Source organism: Poecilia mexicana, unplaced genomic scaffold (assembly GCF_051168715.1).
Source record: "Poecilia mexicana isolate PSO_F unplaced genomic scaffold, ASM5116871v1 scaffold_4, whole genome shotgun sequence".
Taxonomy (NCBI): Eukaryota; Metazoa; Chordata; class Actinopteri; order Cyprinodontiformes; family Poeciliidae; genus Poecilia; species Poecilia mexicana.
The window spans coordinates 31,689,580-31,709,386 of NW_028263373.1; the positions used below are offsets into that span (position 1 = coordinate 31,689,580).

At 40.7% G+C, this 19,807-nt stretch overlaps 1 protein-coding gene across 1 annotated transcript; it reads right to left on the reverse strand.

The window, feature by feature from the left end:
* Nucleotides 1-4,733: 4,733 nt before the first annotated feature.
* Nucleotides 4,734-19,466, reverse strand: lrrc40 (leucine rich repeat containing 40). The gene is made up of 15 exons (XM_014978577.2): nucleotides 19,237-19,466; nucleotides 17,470-17,651; nucleotides 15,516-15,589; nucleotides 15,043-15,172; nucleotides 12,983-13,106; nucleotides 12,490-12,629; nucleotides 12,200-12,372; nucleotides 11,943-12,033; nucleotides 9,167-9,212; nucleotides 7,903-8,002; nucleotides 7,140-7,247; nucleotides 6,943-7,053; nucleotides 6,113-6,190; nucleotides 5,150-5,335; nucleotides 4,734-5,030 (listed from the first exon to the last, which is right to left on the reverse strand). The coding sequence occupies exons 1-15, from the start codon at nucleotides 19,379-19,381 to the stop codon at nucleotides 4,925-4,927; spliced, it is 1,794 nt and encodes a 597-aa protein (XP_014834063.1). The 5' UTR covers nucleotides 19,382-19,466; the 3' UTR covers nucleotides 4,734-4,924.
* Nucleotides 19,467-19,807: the final 341 nt, after the last annotated feature.

A 19,807-nucleotide genomic window follows, 5' to 3' on the forward strand; every position in this document is an offset into this window, starting at 1 on the left:
TTGAGTCGTATCCATAGCCAGTCTTGTTGATGATTTGGCTAAGGGGGTTCAGGCCTATGCAGAACAGCAGTGGGGACAGAGCATCTCCTTGGTATATGCCACATTTGATGGACACTTGTGCAAGTGGTTTGCAGTTAGCTTCAAGGGTGGTTTTCCACAGCCCCATTGAGTTTGCAATGAAGGCTCTTAGAGTCCTATTGATGTTGTACATCTCTAAGCATTCAATGATCCAAGTGTGTGCCATTGAGTCACAGGCTTTCTTGTAATCAATCCAAGCGGTGCACAGGTTGTAGAGAGACAGGTTATCGGCCGATAGTTGGATGGGACTGAACCCTTTGAGGGATCCTTCTGGATCAGGATTGTGCGCCCTTCAGTTAACCATTCAGGGTGAGTCCCATTCTGTAGCAGCTGGTTCAGTTGAGCCGCCAGTCGCTCATGGAGGGCAGTGAGTTTCTTTAGCCAGTAGGCATGGATCATGTCAGGCCCTGGTGCTGTCCAGTTTTTCATACCCAAGACTCTTTCTTGGACATCTGCCACAGTGATGGTTACCGGGGCTTGTTCAGGGAGGTTGCTGTGGTCCTCTCGTAGAGAGGTTAGCCACTGTGAATTGCTGTTGTGGGACGCTTCCCTTTCCCATATGCCACTGTGCATTGCTGTTGTGGGACGCCTCCCTTTCCCATATGCCTTTCCAGTATTGTTCAGTCTCCAGCCTTGGTGGGTCTGCTCTGTTGTTATTACCCTGCCATTGAGAGTACACTTTAGCTGGTTGGGTGGAGAAGAGCCGGTTAATCCTCCTGGCTTCATTCTCTCTTGTGTATCTCTTTAGGCGGCTGGCCAAGGCTTGGAGCTTTTGTGTGGCAGTTTCGAGTGCTTCAGGTATGGGCATCTTCTTGGGTACTGATCTTTTCATTGCACCTCTTTGGAGCTCTGACAGTTGGCTCACTTCCCTCCTTGTTATCTTGATCTTAGCCTCTAACCGTCTTTTCCATGGTGGATATTGGGTCTCATGGTTGCTCTTATAGCCAAGCATCTCAAGGATCTCTCAGGTCAGTTGCTGTCTCGTTCAGTTCAGATGGTTCGTTCATTACTGGGGCTACATACCCAGTCTCTGGGCGGGTAGTTGTAGTTAACTCCCTTCTGACCTGGCGTCGTGGCTCCTCCCCTTTGTGTTGTACCTCGTCAATCTCAAGTTGTGATAGCAGTTGCCGTTTGCGGATGTTGGAACACTGAGTCTCTCATGGGATGAGGTAGGCTATATAGCTCCAAGGGTTTTGTCTAAGGACAAATACCCTTGTCCTTAGACAAAACCACCAGGATCTACAGCACTGACATTGGGATATATATATATATATATATATATATATATATATATATATATATATATATATATAAAAATCTCAGAAAGTTGCAACTAGATCTGATGTGTAATTTCAAAATAAAAGCCTATCAAAAAAGTCATTTTTATATTTTTCCCCTAAGTTGCTGTGCCCATTGCTGAGAAACTCTCTGTTTCCAAAGACTGGTACCACTTCTGGATGACAGAGGGACACCTCTAGAACAGAACCAGTAAGTTGCAACCAGATCTGATGTATAATTTCAAAATAAAAGCCCATTAAAGTAGTACTTTGGATCTGTTCCACCTAAGTTGCCGTGTCCATTGCTGAGAAACTCTGTTTCCAAAGACTGCTACCACTTCTGGGTGACAGAGGGACACCTCTAGAACAGAACCAGAAAGTGGTAACAAGATCTGATGTATAATTTCAAAATAAAAGCCTATCAAAAAAGTCATTTTTTATCTTTTTTCCCCTAAGTTGCTGTGCCCATTGCTGAGAAACTCTGTTTCCAAAGACTGCTACCACTTCTGGGTGACCTCAACTAAACTGTAGATAATAGACAAAGATGTCTGCCAATCAGAATTCTAGCTCCCGTGTTCTTGACCAATGACTGTAAAACGGTTTGTAGAAAAGAAGCGCATGCGTTCGGTTAAATCAGTGGTCCCCAAACTTTTTCCTGTGAGGGCCACATAACTTTCCCCTTCTCTGGTTGGGGGCCGGAAATTGTTGACCGGGGGCGGGGGGGGGTTGTATGAGAGGTGTGTTCATCTGCTCTACCGCTAGCAAACAACCGTACTGATTACTTAACATAAGTCAAGCAGTTCCATAAAAGTCCAACAGATGGCAGCAATGCACCATGCAAAACAAAACACCCCCATTTCACAGGACACATTCCTGCTAAAGAGCCCCCTGGTGGTTGAAGAAAAATCCAAATAAAAATCTGAACGCTCTCTGGTATTGTTCAGGGGGCCGGACCAAATGTGGAGGCGGGCCGTAGTTTGAGGACCCCTGGGTTAAATCAAATGCGATATGAAAGAAGCTGTAGTTTGTCTCACCCGGTAAAGAAACACGTTTACTTGAGAAAGGAATTAAAAACAGGTGGCGCTGGGCATGGCTAGAGGAAAGGGGACAAGATGGGAAGCTGGCGGAAATTTTTACAAAAGGGGGGCTTTTAGGAAGTTGCTCAAAGTCTAAACTGGTATTGTTGTGATTGTAAGGTGTAAAGTTTACCTTCGACCTTTAATGGCAATAAAAGGAACTTTTGTTTTTCCACTGAAAGCTCTGCTTTGCACAATAAACGCCATGTGGGTGAAATTTTATGGATGATACTCTTATGTCCCATTCTCCTGAAGGCAGCACAGAGCTGCACCGACAGAAACACTGAAGAGAAGAAGAGCTATGATTAATGTAGTTACAGTTCTATCCATGTTTTAATGCTGCAGAGCTCAGTCGGTTTGTAAATAGATCAAAGTTTAAACTGGCATGTTGTTCATCTTTTATCTGCTCATTTTGTGGAACATTTAACAAATAGAAAATGGCAAAGAATATTTTTTAAACTCTGATTGGCTGCTGTTAGGCCTACAAATTTTAAGTTGAATGTTCCTAAAAAAATTTATAGACACCTGTGAAAATAATTTCTATTCCCATGGCTTTTTTGTTCTCTGGTAAATTATTTTTGATGATAAATACAGAAACAAGCATAAAAATCAAAACATCTACAATAGTGATAGTAATATTAATATTAAAATAATAGTCAGTGCAAAGTAGCCTACAAATTCTTTGGTGGGGGGGGGAGGGACCTGGATAAAAGCTAGGGGGGTGCTGGCCTGAAAAAGTTTGAGAAACTGATTTCGTTGGTAATGTTGTATGTTCTAAATTACTTGCAAAAGCATCGACTGAAAGGACTCTTATTTAATGTTGAGGGAGTTTTTGCCTGCAAGGCAAACCTTTAGGGCACAGACATCTTACATTTTGTTTTGAGTTGAAATGAACTGAAGTCTCATTTAAGTTTGAGTGTTTAGCTTGTTAATTGTATTGTTAGAAGCAATTGTTTGCACTATTCAAAGACAGTTTTTATTAAACTGTGGCAATAGCAACGCTATAGTTAATTTCTATTATAACTAAGTTTCAGGCTCAGGATTTTTTTTTACTTTAAGCCCTGTAAAATATATAATTATTATAAATACTTATGCTGCTTCAAACAAGGACGTTGCCATGGTTATTGCTTCACCTGGTGGCAGACTTCCAGGTATTTATACTCATTTACATATGTATTTGTGGGTGGTGACAGGGCGGACCAGCAGTTGCGCTCCATTTCCCACAAATTAGGATTTATAAAAAATTAGGTGCGCGTCCATGTGCGTGCGCACAGCTTTATTCATCCGATTTTTTTTTTGTGCGCCGAACTTTTCTAAATTTTTCCATATGCCAAGTTTTAGTGTGAAAACTGCGCACTCTTTTATGCCTGATGCCTCAGAACCTTTAGTTGTCATTAAGTGGGTTCAGTCCCATGAGTCCCTGGTTGTCATTCACAAGAAGCTGACATTCACCAAATATTCTGAAAAGGTCAACCAAAACATTAATAAACAGTTTAACTTATTTTGCAAATGAAATCAATTTGGATTATGTTAAAAGTTGGTTATTTTCTGTAATTCTCTGATAGAACATGTCCCATCCATAGGAGACAAAATCGAAACAAATCAGAAAAGTGACCAGTGAAATTCTTGGCGTTAGCTGAATTTACAGAAACACTTTTAAAAAGTCGCACAGAATACATGCAGTGCTGCCCTGAAGGACTCTTCAGGGTGGATTTGAGATCCTATCATAAATTAACATTTTAACTAATAATTACAAAAGCTACTGATGCTTTCAAATGTGATTTTCAGATTTTTTTAGACTCAGTCTGTGAAAATTACAGATCACTACATGAGGGAAACTTACGAAATCTGTGGCGTGTCAAATACTTATTTTCCCGACTGGATGAATGCTTTTTTGTTGGGTTTTTTTCTAACAGATTATTGAAAAGTACTCTTAATCATTTTCCAGTTTTTTACATGTTTCCATGGTATTTTGACAATGAACTCCAGTATTGGAGGTTGGAAGGCCTCCATGCCATCATCCACAGACTCAAGACAATGTGAACAACGTTCTCCTCGGAGATTGAAAGTAATATTTATTACTTCATCATCCGTCAATCTGCTGAGGGTATGATTAAATGCATAAATATGTATATACTTGCTGTGTGTTTATTAGGTTTGTCTTTAGTTTTGTATGCTATTTTTACCAGAGCTGTCAATACTTGACATGTCAAATAAGAAAGGTTTAATTCATTCATAAAATTTTCTACCCATAAAGTTCTATGATAATTAAAGAGTTTACATAAGAACACCACAAAACAGCTGAAGAGAGAGAGCTCTTTATATCCTGAAATAACTTCTTAGAAGGTTTTGGACATTCCAGTTTTACAAAAACAACTCTGGATTTTTAGCACCAAACGTAGGCAACAAAATATCTTTAAAAAAATTTGATAAATGTTGAAGATAAAAAAAAGACTTGATCCTTTTTGCTGAACCATCAGGTGAGTTTATGCCTCATGTAGGGATGCGGCTGCGCAGGTACTCCAACACTGCATTCGTTCCCTTGGCAACAATGGCTGCTCTGGGCGTGCGGAAAGGATTCCCTTCCAGACTCAGGCATCTGAAGTTCGAGCAAAGTTCCAGTCGACAAAGAGTAGCATTTTATGTTTATTTATTCTTTTAGCTAAAAAATAAGTCAATCGCAAAACATGTAGAAATTTTCCCAATAATGCTGCTTACCTCAGACTGGTACACAAGCCCAGTTCAGGAGGGACGTTGAGCAGGTCGTTGTTGGACAGATCCAGGGTGGACAGACTGAGCAGCTGCATCAGACGGCTGGGATCTACCCCACCCACCTGGTTGTTCCCCAGCATCACCGTCTCCAAGGTTACAATCTGATACAGAGCTTCAGGGAAGGAGCTGAACCTGCATGACAAGTTAATATTCCCCACCTTGTTTTTTTACTTTCATGAGATGGAGAGCTTTGTTAAATTATTTTAGTAATAATTCCATCAAGTCCATTACACAGTTAGAAACCCCCAATAGATGTTTAGTTGCTTCAAAACAAAAGCTCATATTTACTTGTTATTTATCTCTGGAAACAAAAGTGATTTAGTTGTTCGTCTATGTTAAACATAGATGAACATTTCTAGACATACTTCTATCTCTAGAGCTACCAGTTCAGTCTGGCTGGGAGCTGATGGAGGACTTTTCTCTGTATTCACACCACAGCACGTCAATGAAATCAAGACTAGGGCTTTGACTAGGCCCAAGTCCTTTGTTAATCCTCAATAAGTCTTTGGTGGGTTCACTGGTATGTTTTGGGTCATTGTCAGATTTCTGGGTCCAGTTTTGCTTCCACTTTTTATTTTGTCCAAGCACCCTATGAAACACCATACAAGTGTATCCAAGGGTTACTCTCACGACTCAAACAGTCCCTGACCAATTAGTGACCAGGTCTTCTGTCGACTGGGATCGGTTCAGATGGGAGAAACAGGGTCGGTACCGGTAGCTAACCAAAGAGCCGACAGTCAGGTGCAGTTGAATTTTAAAATGGGAACTACTCTTGTTTCAACTGGTGGCCCTGATGTCACTCACACACACATTTCTGCACTCCATGAACAGAGTATGGCGGCAGTCCGCTGCTGCTAATTGGCTTTAATAAAAAAAAAAGAAAGAAAAAACTGATCCAGGTGGAGCTACCTGTTGTGGTTTAGCACAATGCATCGTAGTTTGGAAAGGTTCTTCATTTCAGAGGGTAAATCAGTCAGCTGGTTGTTCCTGAAACAAGGAAGGCACAGACTGTTGCTGGTATGGACACAATACATCACTTCATTATACATGAGCTTCACTGTAAATTCCAAAGTTATTTTATTGTTCTGCTGCTTGTTCAGAATCTCCAGATGTGAGGCTGACCTCAGTACCAGCAGGGAACTACAGTGGCTTTAGAGCTAATCAAACTGCTTCGTGATTCGCTCCCTGCTCTTCCAACACGCCCGCATTAGGTAGCTTCCTCACCATCTGCTGCTAAAGGGTGCCAAACTGTCAAGTCACCTTAAAGGGCCAGGATTATGCATTTCCCCAGGCACATAGTGCCATTTTATAACATAATCAACTGTTATCTTCAGTTGTTATGAAAATGCTGTATTTATATCAAACATACAAGACATGTGACATCACAATTTAATGCTTTAAAATTGGCCGTTTACAAACGTTCTCAGGAAAGAAACAAAGGGAAAGCCAAGAGCGCCACTCTGGTTTATTTGTACTTATATTTAGGTAGAATATGAGTTCTGAGAACATTATGAATAAATTCAATAATAAATATCAAAATTAATTACTCCAAACTGTTTTAGAAAAGTGGGAAGTAACAACAGCTCTAAATGTGTCATACATAAACCAACAGGAATCAAAAGTTAAGGACAAAATAAATTCAGGAATGTGCAGACCTGAATCTGAGTGGACTGTGTCACTATTGTCACTATTGTCATTTCATCTCCTACTAGCTGAACAGAACCACGATGTGAGCGTACCTGAGGTCAATGTGTGTGAGCTGCTGGAGGGAGCAGATGTCAGCAGAACAGCAGCTCAGTCTGTTAAAGCCCAGGTTGATATCCGATAGCGAGGAGTGGAGCTCCAGCAGTCTGCACACAGCGCACAGCAGGAGGGGGTGTGACTTTATTACATCAAATAGTTTACCCACAATCCTGTCTGGTGCAGTGATACGCACCGGGGTGGGAAAGCTGTCAGCTGGTTCCTGCTGAAGTTAACAGAGGTGATGGCCTGATGTGCTGCAGCATCAAACACCTCGTCTGGAACACTGGCTGCCTGCTTGTCACTGAACACACACATTAACACACACTGGGATAAAACACAAATATTAATAAATTCTGCAGTAAAAACTGTGGTCAACTAGAAAATTAGAACTAAAACAAGATTAAGTGCATTAGACAAGCATCAGTTTTCTTTTAAGTCATTTCTGAAACCTTTACCTTGGTGTTAACTCATTTATTATTTTACTCCTCCAGAAGTTCAGAGCAGACTGGGCAGAATCTTTATCCATTCATTTTTACATTTAATAATTCTCACTGTTTGCTTTGAAAACTGTTTCCTATGAACTATTCCAGGAAACCCTCCAACTCTGGTCTCTGCTATACGTTCCTTGTAGAAGGAAAGATGTTTGCCTTTATATACCAGGAAAATCCATTGAAATTAAAAACTTCTTTTCAAGGGAGTTTTGGTCAGCAGGCAGCAAACATTATACAAGCAAAAAAAAAAATAGAAAGCAAAGGAGAGCTGAAGAGTTCAGGTCAGAGTGACAACATGTTGGACCAGTTCCAGTCAGCTGCAGCAGAATTCAAGCACATACCTGAACAGAACCTCCTGCAGCTCTGATCAGGCCTTCAGCCTGGACTGGCTTAGCAACAATAATGAGGAAACACACAAACAGGACAAGACCAGCTTTCATTGTCAGTGAGTGAAAATAGACTCACATGTACTCCAACATCTTCAGAGTTTTGATGTTGTGCGTGTTGACCAGACCTTCAGAAGGTAACGTCATGGCAGTGGGCCCAGCCGCTCCCTCAGCCTCCTCTGCACATTGATGGAGAAAACAACAGGTGACTGGAAGAAACTTGGAAATATTCCATAAAAGAACAAAAATCATTTACATGTATGATTTATGTAACGTTCTTGTTAAATGCGCAGGTCTGACTGTAAGGTTTAGTGTCAACCACTTTGTAGAATCAGAAGTAGGCATGGAGTCATGATTGGGGTGGATAATTGATGCAACTGATGCAAAGAGGTTTGTTTATATTGCTATTTATTGCAGTGGAAATAATAATGATAATAATAATGACAATAATAATAATAATAATAACAGCAACAACTAAACAAAAATAAATTGCTCAAAAGAAACAAGGAGGGGGGAAAAAGACAAACAAACCAACAAAGAAATAATAATAATAATCAGTGATACTTCAAAACCTAATGGAGTTCAAATGAAGTCCAAGAATAGTTCTTTTCCTTTTAATACTCCTTTAGAGTTTAGTTTGTTTCCTGTGTGGAAAGTGTTGTTTGGTTTTCCTGTGTGAAGAGTGTCTTTTCGTTTTCCTACCACCAGGTGGTGTGTGAGTAGCTCACCATCCTCCGTCATCAAGTGAGTCGATGAAGGGGGGGGGGGGGGAACCTGACCGTCGAGTAACTGATTATCTGAGGAGATGGATGCAATGTTGACTGGTTCTCATCAGGAAGGTATACCAGGCGTCAACAAATCCCAACCGCAGATCCTCAAGTGTTAGGGATTAAATTGTTCAGTGATGAGTCGATTTGGAAATTTCAGATTGTTTTATGAACAACTGACGCCACAACCAACAGTGAACAATAGCATAGTGGAAACCCGGAAATACACACGAGGATCCCAGAGCTTAAAGGGAAGGGGGTTGGGTCATGGCAGTCATGTGGGTTACATTTATTAAATCAAATAGTTCATAGATGAAAACCAGATAATTATTATAGTAGTTTTATTTCTAACAGGAGTTTGAGTAGCCATACTAAATAGATTGTTGCTCCTGTTATCAGAGACTCTAAAGAAACTGAACTTATATATTCTCTGTTTTTACTGAACTCAGCTGTTCTTTACTGAAGTGATTGTCTTCTGGCCTCCATGTGTGTCTGGACTAACAGTTGTTTGTAGAACTGATTGGACATTTGACATTTAGTTTTAAATATTTCTGAAGTTAAAAACATAAACTTCACCTTTAATTCTTCCTCTTAGATATTTCAGAAGGTCACCGGTTCCTTTCTGTGGTGAAACGACACTTTAGGTTAGTATTGAGTTAATGAAGAACATGGATATAAGAACAATGATGAGTAATAGGTGTGAGGTATTGATGGTGTTGGACAGTATACACTGAGTATTCTAGTAGTAGTCTTTATTTCATGTGTCATACACCCTTACAGGTGCCCAGCCCACATGGGCTTACAAGACACAATAAAACATATACAAACAAGCGGACAGACATAAATATTCGGTAACACTTTATTTGAAGGGGTGTGCATAAGACTGACATGACACTGTCATAAACATGACATAACATCTGTCATGAACATGAACGAGTCCTTATTAATGTTTGACTGTTGTCATGAAGTGTCATGCAAAGTTGCTCTAAAAGTTGCATTGAAAATTCATTAAAAATGCCAACATTGCATTAAATTGTCATTATTTACAAAATCATGCAAAGTTGGCTCTTTTAATGGACTTTTAATGCAACTTTGCATTAAAAGTGTCATTATTTACCGAATGACACTTCATGACAACAGTCATAAACATTAATAAGGACTCGTTCATGTTCATGACAGATGTTATGTCATGTTTATGACAGTGTTATGTCAGTCTTATGCACACCCCTTCAAATAAAGTGTTACCAAATATTCTTTAAACAAGAAACATCCTCTTTCTATGGTGCCAAAATAAACTGTGCTAACTGAAACAAAATGTATTTCAATAAATAACATTTTATCCTCATCCATTAAATAAAAGAAATCTGGATAAACATCAAGTATTTTAGTAAATAAATAATTTCTCAAAGTCAGATACAAAGGACAATAAAACAAAAAGTGCACTTCACTCTCAATTTCCCCCAAATCACACAATAAACATCTTCGGTCTTCCTCTGGGACTGAACAAAAACGTCCGGTTTCCGGCAAAGTGCCAGATCTAAACTGGTAATTTTCAAATCTGTATTATTACAGTGAATAGCTGTGTTCTATGGGTGGAAAAAAAAATACTGATTTTTTTTTCAAACAAATAACTACAATAACATTAATAATGTGTGACTATTATTAATTATTGAATTATTTTTTCACCATATTCAACTTGGACTTTTTCTACACAGCATGAAGCTCTTCTCATGTTGGCTCCTTTAACAGCAATGTGTGTCATTTACTAATTGCAAAGTTTCTACTGAATAAACTTTGGTTGAGTATGGTAGTAACCACAACATCTTTATAGATGAACAGATGTGAACATGTCCCTCCAGGAGGACACGCAGAGGAAGCCCAGGATAGGCTGAAGGGACAGAGACCCTCAAATTAACCAAAGACTCCGAGAAGTCACTATGAGCTACCAGTTTAGTCCAATTATTAAGCAAACTAATATACATTTACATATTTTTCTTGATTAGAAAGGTAAATCATACCAACACAAAAATAAGCATAAATAACCTCCTCATATTTGCTATAATGAGGGAAAGTTTAGCAGTCTTAGATTTATTAAGATAAAACAGTCATTTACGAGATTTTCTTGGATTTTCCTGAAAGTTTCTATGAAATTTTTTTTACTCTCATCTGACTGCTTTTCTGATCTGATCCCAGAAGAAATGGAGGAACAGCAGGGTGGCAGAGTGATGCCTCCTGTCCATGGAGACATCTAGGTGTCTCTTCCTGTCCTTGTGAAGATGACAGGTCTGGACTTCCTGTAGCTAGCAGCCTGGTTCTGCTGAGCACTGAGCCGGAGGTAAATGCCGTCTGGAACGACTAAGACTACAGCTGGAGTTGTATTGAAAAGTAAAAGCTGATAAATATAAAGTTACTGCGTGGGTTGAGTCTCAGGAGATTCCATCTGACAATAAGAAACACTTTCTGTTTAGGAGCCTCGCCGAAAGACCTCTGCTCTACTCAGCTTGTAGGAAAAATGGCTTTTAGTGCTGCAGCATGTGATGTTGATTAAAACAATACAAAGGTACAAAACAGTCCCACTGCCCAGGTCACCAGACTGGACCGGGTCACATTCTCTACTGGCTGCCAACAGATCTGGAAAAGTCAAACTTTAGAAAGGATGGAGAAAATTCTTCCAGGTTGTTAAACTCACTGAAACACAGAATTAAATCAAGGACGTTGTCTCAGGATAATTGTGTGTTTACTGAAGTAACAGTATGACAACAGCATTTAAATTCAATTTTAATTTAACTATTGAGATATTAATCATGTTCTATGTATTCACACCAAAGGACAAATCTGGGTGCTGAAAACTGATAATGAAATCAGGAATGATTATGTTCCCTTATGATCCACCAGCTACCAGCTTCAGCATCTCAGAAACTAAAATCCGGCTGAAGTGTGAGCATCATGGGCTGTTGGAGTCCATCTGATTGGTCAAACATAATATCCATATGCAGAATGTAAACGTCCGCCTGCACTACAAGATACTAAATTAAAGCAGAGCTTTGTGATTGGGACACACTGTTATTGTAATGATAATTGGAATTCAATATGTTGTGCTGCTCTTAGCAATAAAGTATAAAAACATTCTGTAAAGGACTGAAAATTAAACATCCCAGCACACAGCAGCCTGACTCCACACACAGAACCTAAACATGAGTATCTTCAGACGTCCAGACGGGGTCAGCGAGAACTCAACACAGTCAGCTGAACATGAATGAGCCCCACGCTTTAGGACTGCTATGAAGTCAGCTTTCAGTTCCTGCACAGACCCAATAGACACCAGTGTGTGTGTTTTTGAGGTGTGACCTACAGCCAGAAGTTCCCTCCTGATTCCACGGAGAGGGTTTCCCTCCAGCAGCAACACCTTCAGATTGGGCAGCAGGCTCAGAGAGGCGGGAAGACTGTCAAACACACCACAGTTCCATTGCAGATGGAAAACACAGCAGCCTGCATGGTCAGAGCGGTGTGTGTGTGTGTGTGTGTGTGTGTGTGTGTGTGTGTGTGTGTGTGTGTGTGTGTGTGTGTGTGTGTGTGTGTGTGTGTGTGTGTGTGTGTGTGAATGCCTACGTGCTGATGTCATTGTTAGAGAGGTCCAGCCGGGTCAGAGTGAGCAGCAGCGCGAGTTCTTCAGGAAGATTTCTGATCTTGTTGTCTCTCAGTTCTAGAAGAGTCACAGCAGAGAGACAGGACAGCTGCTCGGCCTCCAGCAGCTCCACCTGGTTGTTCCCAGCAAACACTTCCTACACATACACACACACACACATCATAGTTTATTGCAAACTTTGCCAATACACAGATAAACTGGGTCACGGCTCATACACTAGAACCAATAGTTGTGGACTGATTGCCATGGTTACCCGGAGAGCAGGTGCAGGCAGCTGTGGCAGCCGGCGCAACTTGTTGTGTTGCAGGTAGAGCTGCTGCAGAGCCAGCATCCCGGCCAGGCTGACAGGAACGTCAGTCAGCTGATTGTGGCTGCAGTCCAGGAGCTTCACGTCTGCCGGGTCAGAACACAAAACGCTTCAAACATCTACATGATGATACATGACAGCTACTTATATTTAACAAAGCAAAAAAAGGTTTGCTACATTAAAACTGTTCACAGAAATTTCCAAATAGTTGTGTACCATTGCTTACTGTGCTGTCCATGATTAAATAAACTTCATTTAAACAGATTTTTGTAAAAAAACAACTGAACATGAGAACCAATAAAAGCCAATATGTGATTACATACATTAATTTTCATGTTCATATTCATGTTTAAAAATCACAAACTATTCTATGACAACATCAGAGTGAACTATGGAGTCTAAACATGTAGCCTGCTTGTGGCCTCAGAGCTGCTCTTACTTGCCAGCTGGCCCAGACCGTCAGGCAGACTGCTCAGCTTGTTGTGACAAAGGGAGATTTTCTGCAGAGCTGAGAGACGGCCAACACTGGAGGGCAGATGCTTCAGAAGGTTGTTGGACAGATCCTTCAAGCAATCACAAAAAGAACACAGCAGAGCACACACTGAAGAGTGTATCAATCATGTGAGCTGTAGCTGCCATTATGAAGCAACCTGGTTAACAAGTGGTTTTGTTTGAAGAACAAATGCTGTGAAGAAATGGTTCGTTTCAGTCTGAGTGGAATGACAGATCCCCCTTTCAGCCAGAGGGAGCTCATTCCTAGGGGTTGCACCAATTAGTCGACTAGTCGATTCTTTTCTCTGCAATGACTTTTTTCTGGGCCAGTCACTCGTCGCAATCACGGGACAAAACAGATTTTTCCAAGGAAATGAAAGAAGGTGGACTAGGTGAGTTCGTCAGAAAGATCAAATTGTATAAAAATGTAAATAATTTAACAAAGAGAAACTCTAAATGACAGCATAGGCTACCAGTGGCGGAGATAGACTTTTAAAGTTGGGGGGACTAAGGGGGGGCCAGGACTACCTCTGGGGGGGCAAAATTTAAAGTGTGTGTGCGCACATCTATATATCTATCTAGTCGATATATATATATATATATATATATATATATATATATAATCATTTTACAAAATAACCAAAAATATTTATTTTTTTAAGCCCCTCTGTCATTTGACAGGTTATAATTAACACCTTTGACTGGTTCACATGGAGACATGACAGACTTTATGCAAAGAGTTCATCGCAGAGGCAACTAAAATCAATCAATAAAAAAATCCTTTCTGAATATCATCTCATGGACACTGATCTAAATGCGTCTTTCTGACCGGGAGCTGACAGCGTATTGAAGAGTGATGGACAGGACACCTTGGTTAGGAAGCTCATTGCAAATCTTTAGTTGAAATGCCGCCTTTAACTCCAGTCTCCAGTACAGAACAGAGAAAACTAAAGACAATGCAACGTTGTTTTAATCCATTTATAGTCTAAACAGAGGATCCAGCAGTTTATTTTGAGGAACTAAATAAAGGTGCAGAAGTTAATTACATCCATGCGCAGTGCGCATGGTGGCTGGTCCATCCTGACCCAAAACCAGCAACAACCAGTCAACTGCGTTCAGCTGAGCTCAGCACGGGCCATGACCATAAGGAATTCAGAAAGCACTTCACACATGGTTCACACACTTCTGTGTGACTGATACAGACTGGGTTCTCAAACATAACTCAATATTTCTATGACTGCAAAGAATTGTGTGAGAACCCACACACAAAATATAAACATGAGCCACACACAAATGTGATTGTGATTGGCGGAAGGCAGCCAATCACAGAGCTACAGAGCTACTTGAATCAGGGAGCTGGGAGAGCAGCGCCTCATTAGATACCATGACTCTGCTGGCACTGACCTGCAGCTTACAGGAAATGATGTTCATACACTCTTAAAAAGTATTAAATACACCTTCTAATAACCTCATTTTGTTCAAGGTTCTAATATTGGAAAATAAATTGTTGCTGTCCATCAATGTGGGAAAGATACTGAGGCTATTTCCAAACAATCTACATTTCATCACTCCGTTTTCTTTTCCACTTACATCATTTACTTTAATCAAGAAGCCATGATTAACGAAACTGCCACAACTTTCCTTTAGGACTTGCGTGGAAAGCTTGTTAAGATATCAGTAGCAACCAAACCATGAGGTGACCCACTGAAGATCATGAAGAACAGAGTCATCCCTTCATTTGGTTCTGTCACTTTTCCACTGAACTGCAGAGGACCAGACCAACTGGGTCCAGTCATGCCTGTGTCCCACACAGGCCCATACATCTCTACTAGGTAGAACAGACTTCCTTTGTTTCCATTGCTCCCTCTGATCTGAACCAGAATGTGGATGAGCTGCCCTAACAAATGAAGAGGCTGGGTTAGTTTGGTCTGTTGAAAGCAGAACAAACAGCTCCGTCACAAGATCCTCTCTCACGTCAAAGACAGATGTGAGTGTGTGGTGAGTTACCAGCTCTGTCAGGTTCCCCAGCTCTCCTATTTCCTCTGGCACAGTTTCCAGGAGATTCTGCTGAAGTGTGAGGGAACGAAGGTTGTTTAGGGAACACACCTCTGTTGGCAGCGATGACAGCTTATTATGGCTGTAACAAAAACACAAACAGTTAATTTTGATTTGAAACCACTCAGAGGATAGTTTTACTCAGAGATGAATCTCAACAATAAAGCGGTGATCATGTCAGTAAGCTTCAGGCTCAGTGAAAAGAAGTGTTTCATCTATGCTGTGTTCTCTCTGCATGAGAGAACACAGCAGGTTTCCGTGATTCTTTTCCTTTATTATGTCCAAAGACATGAAAACACACAAATTATTCAGAGATAATGTCCTGCTCCTCTTTGTGCTTCTCAAAAGGTCTGACTGTGAAAAAGAAGTTAGACTGGTGACTGATGTCTCCACAGAAAACTCACCATGAAACTGACTAACTGTACCTTAGTCGCAGCTGCTGAAGCTCCTGCAGCTCTCCAAGAGCGCTGGGTAAACTGCTCAGCTGGTTGTCATGGAGCTGCAAGAACAACTTGGCGATTAAGAGATTTGTTAAACTTAAAGAAAATCAATTTATCCCAATAAAATACATCAGACAAAGTTTGTACTGATATAAAATCTCAAATTGACAGTCCAGTGGGAGGTTGGGGAGACTCCAGAATGGTTGTCATGGGAGATTCAAGGATTCCTCAAATATGCATGAACGAATTAAAGCAACTCTCCAGGAATGTTTTTGATGAGGGAATAATGTTATAAAATGATGGAAAACTCAAAGAAACATAATTTCAAAGCACCATTAACGAGTTTTTTTTTTTTTCTTACTTTTACCTTGATGCAAAATTCTCCACAGAAACACAGGGGGTTCATACAAATACTGATGAAGGTGAAGCTTCTCAGCAAATCATCCAGTTTGAGTGAGAGTTGGCGCTGAACTTCAGAGATGCTGCTGCCACAGCGCATGAGGCGGCCAATGCACAGTGGCCCGTCTGTGGTTGATGCTCATCTGCAGCTTCCTGCCCTCCTCAATGCATCAAATATAAACCTGTCTTTCAGGAAGGACTCCGCTCCACCGGTGCACAGTGGAGTGGACCGCAGCAAAGACACTAGCATATAAAATAAAAACCTATTTAAACTTGATAACTTGCATCAACTGAATTTTTTGGCTTGTTGCATCTTATGCTCCAATTTTTCACAAAATTAATGTTTTTTAATTAGAGGTGTGCCGATCGATCGGCCACCGATCATAATCGGCCGATTTCCGGAAGAAAAGTGTATGATCGATGATTGCCGATCATGGTTTCTTGTTGCCGATCACATTTATCTCACTTTGCAGCCTGCATGTTCAGTTCTCCTCTTTCCTTCACACTGCGCAAGCGCGTGGAAACAAATCCTGTCGCGTGAGAGTCTGTTGCGGCGGAAAAGTACCTTGGGGTTGAAGCACGTCAAAATGCATCAACACAACAATTCTAATATGGCATGTAAAAAACAAACACCTGATGGAGTTTGGCTACATCGAGGCTCACTGCAGGAACAAAAGGACATCCGGAGCGGCCAGTAAAGCAACGCTAAACTACCAACACTCACCCGGATTAGCGTCACTGTCAGAAAGCTAAACATATAACCCAAAAAATAATGAAAGTCTTCGAGCTGGCGGTGTAAGACGTTGGTTCTGCTCTCGCTCTTGGACCGCCTCTACGCGCTGTGGTAATATTTCACAGACGGAACGCCATTTCTGTTCCACCAATGAACTCTCACACCGAACAGCTACTTAAAGCTGCAGCATACAACTTAAAAAAAATAAAAATATTTTAGATATGCATTAAAACTTTTGCTGTCTTAATCTCTGAAAATAATTGATCTCCTCTTTCTCCTCCCTGTGTTATGCAGAATTTGATCAGAAACAACAAATCAGAGCAGCCTTAATCAGCTAGCCATGCTCTCAGTAAGTGTTGATTAAGCGACTTAAGATTGTTTATTTTTATGCAACCTGTATTTGACTTTGAATGAATGTCTCCTTTATTACTTGACATTATTTGATATAGGCAGATTTATTTGACTAATAATTTATGAAACTGTGAGTCTTACTGTTAAATATTATTTTACTGATTTCAGGTTTTTCAGTTGTCCTTTTGACTGAGTAGCTGCTGTAGCCTGCAAGTATTTTGCATGTTTATGTCCAAGTTAGGTGAATTTATTACCAGATCATTTTTTCACTTTGCCAGATCACTTAGTATCATTTATACCTAAAGCGAAAAATTAACAGTTAATCCAAGCGACCAGCAAAGATCTGTGATCCGCAGAGATTGGCCTCATGGGTGATCAGTATCGGAAGCAAAAAACCTGATCGGAGTATCCCTACTTTTAATTTCTTCAGTTGGTGCTGGAGTTGATTGTACTTACATCCAGTATAGTTAGTGCAGGTAAGAGTTTGATGTCTTCAGACAGCTGTGTTAGTTGATTGGACGACAGCAGAAGTTTGGTGAGGTCGGTCTGTTCCCACCAGCGATCTGATCCTCTAAACGATACGTTCTCCTGGGCTTCCGCTGGGTCATCAATGTTAAGCCGATACACATTCTGAGGGACTGGAACACATGATGACTCAAATCGCTGAAGATACAAACATAATTCACTTAGAACACCACAGTAGTACATGCTGATTAGTTTAATCAACGTTAAAGAAGATAGGATGAGGGCTTAGGTGGATTGTTGAGCCTCATCTGTGTAGTTTAGTGATTTGTGGATAGGAAGAATAGAAACATAGAATGGATGAATCCTTTATTGTCCCACAGTGGGGGAATTCAGGAGTAGCATTAAAGTATGTGAACCTTCAGAAGGACACTTGTTGGGTCTTGCAGGACTTGTATCTCAATCCAGGGCTCTATTTAGAACTTTATGTCTAATATGCCTTTGAAATCATTTAAAGTTATCTGTAACACATGAATCAAAGCATGTTGGACTTCCTCATTGATAGACCACAGAAGAGGAAAAAGAGGGACCTTATCTGTCGCAGATATGAAGAGATAAACTTATACTTAAAGCAGCAAAATGACCAAAAATTATGTGGCTAATAATAAAACAAAGAAATGGTGAACTTTGGAACCTGACTTGACCAGTTCATGTTCAAACTGGTAAAAAGTTTTCTTCCTATGTAAACAAACCCTGCAGATTGCATGGAGTCAGTGACTAAACTAGAGCTGTGCCGATCATAATCGGTTGATTTCCGTGAAAAAGTGTATGATCGGTGATCGCCGATCACGGTCTCTTATTGCCGATCACCAAATCCGATCAACTGTACCTCACTTCACAGCTGCGTGTGCAGCTGATCTCCTCTTTGCTTCACACTGCAACAATTCTTGTCGTGTGGAACTTTAACGCTGTGAGAGTGAGTGGGGACGTTTGCATGTTGCAGCGGAAAACTACCTTGTGGATGAAACACGTCAAAATGCATAAACACAACGAATTTAATATGGCATTTAAAAAACAAGCACTTGATGGAGTTTGGCTACATTGAGCTCAATGCAGAAAAATAAGGACATTCGGAGCAGCCAGATAGCAGGTAAAGGAGCGAACAACTACTAACACTCACCCAGATTAGGATCACGGTCAGAAAGCTGAACAAATAACCCAAAAAATAATTCAAGTCTGGCGGTGTACTACACTGTTTCTGCTCTCGTTCTTGGACTGCCGCTACGCGCTACTGGTGATAATATTTCACAAAAATCTCCAAACACCAAACCGCTCAATCTCCACCAGACAGTGAACTCTCACACCTCAACTCTCACAGCTGCTTAAAGCCACAGCATGCAACTTAAAAAAAAGATTTTAGATATATATTAAAATATGTCTATTATGTCTAAATTAGGTGAATTTATTGCCAGATAATTTTTCCATTTTACCAGATAACAGCATCATTTATACCTAAAGTTAAAAAAAAAAAAGAACCAGGGTTGGGAAACACTGCTCTACACAGCTGATCTTCTTGTCACCATGACCTTCTGCGCCCAAAACACGTGAAGTTGACAAGAGAACATTAGAGCGGTCAGAAAACAGCGACACCTACAGTCTCAGAGACGTCGCCGCGAAGGATAAATGCTCTTCATTTGACGTTGTTGTTCCTTTCTCCTACATAAATAAAAATAGACGTTTCAACAAGGCATGTGTGCTTACCTTCAGTCAAGCCTCGGCCGGACAGGTTGAGCAGGCCGCTTTTCCTGGCTGCCTTTAGCAGCCCGTAGGGAACAGCTGCCTCCGGCTTTGGGGTTCGAAAGCCCGCCAGACTGTCCACATTACCCGCCCTTTTGAAATGGGACATCTTCCTCTGAAATGCAGACAAATGAAATGTGCCTCTCCACTGCGTAATACCCACACCCTAACCGCCTGCCTAAAACAACAACACAAATTTCTCTTCCGCCCCGGATCCTTCACAATAAAGGTCACTCAAACTTACGTGTAGGTCCCGGGTTGGAAAGAAACACTACGAAACTGGAGGAGCAAATTAATCTCCTAAACTTCAAAAGTTTTCTCATTTTAGAAAACGAAACGCTTAAGTACTACATTTAATTAGCAATCGAAGAAAACACTTTCAAATGGTCCAAACAGGCAAATGAGACTGAAATCAAGGAGTAGTAGAAACACCGAAAATGGCCCTAAGAGTCAACAGTTTATTTGCAGACAGAAAAACTATTAATCAGACTTCACCAGTTTCAGAATGATGCAAAAATGTTAAAGACGCAAATGG